The sequence below is a fragment of the Saccostrea cucullata genome, unplaced genomic scaffold (genome assembly GCF_032062105.1).
Source record: "Saccostrea cucullata isolate Sc308-1 unplaced genomic scaffold, CSIRO_AGI_Scuc_v1 ctg3517, whole genome shotgun sequence".
In the NCBI taxonomy this organism is placed as follows: domain Eukaryota; kingdom Metazoa; phylum Mollusca; class Bivalvia; order Ostreida; family Ostreidae; genus Saccostrea; species Saccostrea cuccullata.
Window position 1 is genome coordinate 25,802 of NW_026933014.1, and position 6,119 is coordinate 31,920.

Below are 6,119 nucleotides of genomic sequence, written 5' to 3' on the forward strand. Positions count from 1 at the left end.
CATATGTATTAAAGATTGTAGCACGTGCATAACATATGCAGAATATCTTGTAAATGAAACATATTTTGAACTATTTATTTATTTCAGGACTTGTTATCATCGAATGAATTGTTTTGGATAACTCGTTTTTTTTTCTAATTCTTGAGTAAAGAAAAATAAACTATTTAAATAATTTATTAAAGAACTCAAACAAGAGTGGATGAAATTTTGGTTGTTACGTTGAATTCAACATTTAGATATATGGGCGATATTGTATTAATATTAAAAATAATTATGTCCATTCCTAGAGTGAATCGATATATCTAAGTGAACTTGAAATTAACACCACAGAGTCTGTCACAAGTTTATCAGAATAATGTTTTGTTGACTATAGACGATAATTAATTATAAAGTGCAAGACGTAGATCCCTTTTTGCATCTGATTTTTTTTTAAATTTCTAACCTGCAAACTGATACAATAAATGCTGTAAACCAACTTTTATTAGCAAGCAAGGAATTTTTGCAAGAGCTTCATCACTGTGAGTAAATCTTGCCGCAAGTCACTATTTTTATTCAGATTTCCATCAGCCGACCACTTTTTACGCTTCAGCCTTGTTCAGAGTTCGCTGTATTTCGTTTCGAGAAGTTTACTTGAACAGACATCTCTTTTTTGTGAATTTGTGTCCCCAATAAAGCTGAACACAACTCGTAAATAGACATACACCATCTTCGATATTACTATTCTACGATATCAGCACCAGGGTATACCCTTCGCTTTCGTTACACCTGACAACTTTATTTTCACGGGTATCGGCGTGGAATGCGAACCCGTATTCGTGCTGGTTATCTTGCATTACCACTCTTAACATTTTATTGCAGGTTTGTTTGTATACTGCACTGATCTGTGCAACTCTTGCGGGATCAATCGGGTTTCAATGCGGAAGTTCTCATATGCTTAGTGCGAGAATCCTACTACCATACCAACGAGGGTGTTGACTTTGCTTCAAATTTAATGGAAACAAAAGGTCACATATGCATATTTTTTTCACGTTCGGCATTGTCAAAATGTTAAAGCAATATGAGCTGCAACTTTGATGTCGGATTTTTTTGTTCCCATATTGTAAAAAACTATTTCAATGACTGAAAAAATAACATTATTAAACTTTTGTTTTTCATATTTGCAATGGAAGAACTATTTATAAGCTTTGATTAAATCAAAATTACATTATTGTCGACCTGTACAATAGATTTCTTATATAAAACTGTATTTTGGATTGTACATTTTAACACCAAATATTTTTTTTTTAAATGCAGCTCATATTGCATCAAACAAAACCTGGGATCTAATAAAGTTAGTAAACCCTTTGATTTCCAAGTCAATAGGCGTCCCATGTAGACCAAAAAAGAATTGTCATGTAAAAAAAATGTAAAAGCTCAAACGCTTTCCCAGATGTCGAATGGAAACGAACGCTTTACTAACAGGCATACAGGAATAGAGATTGACGGGCGGATGGAAAAATATTACAGAAATATAAAATATTTAACTAACTTACATTTTTTGGGTTCTTTTATTTGCTGTAGTTCCAAAATAGAATTTTTTTTCTCTATAATTCCCTTTCTTTTATCCTTTTCTGACAATTTAGTTTTTAATCTATAAAGACAAATTTTAATCTTTAATAAATATTTCGAAGTGTAAAATATTTGATTACAATCATAGTGAACGAATTTTCATTTTTTTTTTTCTTGTTCAAATTTCATAGAACATTAAAAAAAATTAAAAGTTCCTATATTTTTTTTTATTAAATTGATAAGATTTTACCGTAGGTATAAGAATGTTAACAGGACAATAATGATAACTACAGCAAATGCCCCTAAAACGCCACCCACAGTAAGGGCACTGGATGACTGAACAATTGGTAGCAAAACACTGGGTTCTCCTCCTTTAAAATAAAGCAATATATCTTTAAATAAAATATGATAATATTTAACAGTATTTAAGCTCAAAGTCCATTTAAAACAATACAGATTCTCTAATCAAACAAAACATAGAACCAATCAGTATTAGTTGAATAGACATTTCCTAAACGGGGATATGGTTTTTTGAAGATTTTTTTAATTAATCGCGACATTGAAGCGTCTGTAACAGAGACTCTCTAACTATCTTTATTATAATCTACATTTCAGTGTAAATTTTGTTGCCAGTCTCGAAGAGCTGAGAGTCCTACGAGTATTTTTTCTCTTTTCTACTGAAATGGGCGTGTTATTATTTAACAGTTGACGTCCGATAAAAATGCCCAGACTTTTCATTCTAAATATTTTACCACTTCGATGAGCTTCATTATAATTCTTGTTTGTCGTTATTTCCTGGTAACAATCTGACACATTTGACCTTGAAACGCTTTGTTCCACACTTAAGTTTAACTTTTTTAAAAGATAAAACTTATAAACATAGCATGGGTGTATTCTAATAAAATTTTAAAATACATGCAACTTCCATGAATGAATTTGACAGGAATGTTCATTTCACAATTAATTCATAGTTAAGCAAAATTGTTCTTTTTATTGGTAAGAATAATATGCTTACAACTGATAAGTCAAGTGTTTATTTATATTTAAAAAAAGAGGTAAAATGTCCAATGTGTTTGTATCACTCACCTTTTTTGCACGAAGTTCCATTACTGCACTTAGCTAAACAACTACCATCAGTTCTATTACACGTACCATTAAGACAATAATCTCTGCAGATACTCAGACAATTTTGGCCGTAAAATCCTGGTTCACATTCTTTAAATGAAACACATTTGTTCAAAACATTCAAAGTAAAAGGAGTAAAAAGTCAGAGGATGCTCGAAATATAAAAGAAACTGACATATAACTACATGATTCATTCAGCAGCAAATATCACAAAAATTATTAAAACATATTGTTTTCCGTTTTATATTCAAAATGTTAGTCACCTCTGTCAATTATATCTTTTACCATATTTTTGGAACAATGAAAGGTGGAGACTTCCTCAAATTAAACTCTTTGAAATAACACCAAGGTACGTGTAAATGACCTTGTGACCTTGACTGTGGTATTTATGCTAAAAATAGCTTTCTCGTACCTTCGCCATAACATTTTAACCATAGGAGATAAAGACCGTATTTGGTATGCAAACTCAACATTCATGTTTTTTTAATGACACCAAGGTCAATTACCTTTTGACCTTGACTGTGACCTTTATGCTAATATAGCTTTTTTTAACTTTGTTGCCACCGGATCCATAGTGCGTCATAAACACATTTTTTTTGTAAAATTAAATTTTTATTTGGCATGTAAGGCAAATAGGTCCTATCATACTGATCTCATCTTGCACTATCCAGTAAAAGTAAAATTTTATGAATCTATTTCCTACCTAACACATCATAAAACCAAAATTTCAGTGTCTTCATATAGATAATTAACCTTTGTTGCAGTGTTGTCCAGTCCATCCAGGAGAACAAATACAAGAACCGTCTCTGTTATTACATTTCTGAGATTGCTGGCAATTTATTGGGCATATCTGAGAACAATTTACACCAAACAAGCCATCCTCACATGCTGAAACAAATAGTATATATTAGTTATAAAATCTGAATTTGTTATCAGAACATTTTTCCTCCTTTTTGAATCAAAAACCTAGTACTTTTAATGACAAAACAAAATAAAGTAAAAGGATGAAGATACTCTTGTATTTATTTCTTACGATTGTTACACCTATCTCCTGTATATCCATTTTCACAACCCTTACTGCAGCTTCCATCTATATGATTGCATTTTGTGAGATTAAGACAATGACCACTACAAGCCTCTTTGCATTGGATTCCAAACTTCCCATCTACACATGCTGTCCAAAACAAACATTTCAATTTTACCGATAGTAGAATCAACTTTATGTTATTTTTCTTAATTTTGATTAAAAAAAAACACATTTCTCCAAACGTACCCGTGTTACAAAAAGGGTCTGTATAGCCCGGACTACAGCCAAAGTCACAAACTCCTGTCGCTTTATTACATTGTGATTCATCCCTACAATTCCCACTACATTTGTGAATGCAGCCCGGGCCGAAGGTTCCATCTTCACACTCTATAATTAAAATATCTCTTTTACCATTTAGCATATAATGTATTAATATCTTCCAGACTCCAAAATATTTTCAACAGGTAAAGTTTATGAAAAAAAATTGTATAATGTTAAAAAAAATAATGGGAATGATTTGTATTTGGTCAGAACAACTGTTTTGCATTTCCTAATCGAGGCATAAATAATTGTAAATTTTTATCATGTTCTTACCTCACAGCCTAGGGAAATGCAGGAAAATCTTTATTTCTAGACTTAAACTTTCGGCGGATCGATGCTATTTTTTTTAACAAGGAACTGTCAGATATCTCTATGCTCGAAGTTAATCTTATTCAGGTTTTAAGTCTTCTGCGAGAAATCTTATTGTTATTTTTTTTTTTTTCATTTTAAAGTTCTTTAGTGCAAGACCTTGGTACTTTTATTCTTCAGGTTAGGATTATGCGATTTCGCCGGGAAAATGTGATGTTTTTTCCTTATGTTATCGTTAACATTAGTACGCTCGATTTCAAAGAAACTAGCTGATTTTATTCCGGGAATGATACACCATTATGATATCTATAGATAATTTTTTCTTTGAAAATTTCTTCCAGTCGTATTTGAAACAGAGTTTCATTTTAACATTTGACCATCTTCTCCCCAAATTTTGTTATTTACGCCTCAAAACGCATTATGATATATTCAGGGCAGATAGAACAATTCTTTGAATTTGACAATCGCCATTTGAATGTTGTAGTTTTGACATTTGACACAGTTACTGATATTCAACAATGTTTAAAATCCTGCAAGTAGAACGAAGGCGCAATATGTTGTAATTTTACAAACTAAAGAGCCATAGTTCCTTAAATGTCCATTAGAGAAAAAGTCGGAAAATGTTAATATTCCCCGGGATTTCTGGGACAAAAGTAACAAAAACATCTGAACAGGATGTAACGTTTCGAAAAAAACTGATCCCAACAAAACATGCAATCAAACATTTTATTGCTGTGGACTTTGTATGCATCATGAGACAAAAAGAACGATATCATTTTACATCTTGCCGACTTATACCTCTTTTTACCGTCAGACGTCAAACCGCACGAGACACATACTAGGCTTTGACGTCATATGGCCTCGGAAATTACGGAGAAAGTCGTCGTCTGGTTCAACAAGACTAGAGGTCTTGTAAAATATAGGATTACACATTCTTTTTTCAGAATTTATCGATGTGTAAACTCATGCCTATTTACTCACAAACTGAATAAAAGTGCGAAGAGTTTACACATCGATAAATTCTGAAAAAGAACGTTTAATTCTTATAATTCCAATTACGAATTTTTAAAATCATTTCACTTTGAGGTCTCCATACAACCCATTATTTATATGCCGTGTAGGAATACTTATGCCGTAGAGAAAAGTAATTGAGATGAATTTCGATAGAAATTCAACTTATAGTCAAAACAATCAATAAATAAACTTATAAAAAATCATCGAATGTTGATTAAGACGTATATATCAGAAATAAGAGTATTCTCCAGAATAAATCGTCCTTGACCATGACCATGTTGACATTAACGAAAACTCTCGGCGCGAAAGTTGCAGACCGACAAGCCCTCGATTTACTCTGATATGTTCAAGGATTGAGGGAGAATGTAGGCCTAGGATGTGAAAATATGAATTTGATGCTTATATACAGTGTAATTAAAAGGCAAGAGTCTGAGGTACGTTTCTTTTCCCTATCACGTACAACGATACAAACTGAGCTGATTTGCTTCGTATTAGATCGAACTTCGAGCGATTTTTAAAATTCACACTCGTGATCCGACGGTGACATATACATAATATTATCGTCTTTCGGTCCTGTTTGTCGACATTTTCGTTTCATTTAATGTTAAGTTTCTTGTAATCATAATTTAGCTAAACAGACTAGAAGTTACTCATTTCATTATTTTTACAACAGCCTAGAAGATTGGTCAGAAGAGTAGTTCTTATTGAAAAATTTATCGATGTTTAAACTTTTTCTGGAAGTTGTTCTCGTGCAATCAAAACATAGGGAATCACC

General features: G+C 32.0%; 1 protein-coding gene across 1 annotated transcript; it reads right to left on the bottom strand.

Annotated features, from left to right (window-relative positions):
- Positions 1-1,794: 1,794 nt before the first annotated feature.
- Positions 1,795-5,263, bottom strand: LOC134237018 (multiple epidermal growth factor-like domains protein 10). Its single transcript, XM_062719101.1, has 6 exons — positions 5,170-5,263; positions 3,947-4,087; positions 3,707-3,847; positions 3,427-3,561; positions 2,635-2,763; positions 1,795-1,919 (listed from the first exon to the last, which is right to left on the bottom strand). Exons 1-6 carry the CDS (start codon positions 5,261-5,263, stop codon positions 1,795-1,797), a joined length of 765 nt encoding a protein of 254 aa, XP_062575085.1.
- Between the last annotated feature and the right edge of the window lie 856 nt (positions 5,264-6,119).

Excerpts from the sequence above, each read along its gene's own strand:
- LOC134237018 (XM_062719101.1), bottom strand. The coding sequence starts at position 5,263 with ATGTGTAATCCTATATTTTACAAGACCTCTAGTCTTGTTGAACCAGAC. Across the intron at positions 4,088-5,169 it reads CCATATGACGTCAAAGCCTA|AGTGTGAAGATGGAACCTTC; the intron begins GTATGTGTCTCG and ends TTTTAATTATAG. Across the intron at positions 1,920-2,634 it reads TGGAACTTCGTGCAAAAAAG|GAGGAGAACCCAGTGTTTTG; the intron begins GTGAGTGATACA and ends TTTATTTTAAAG.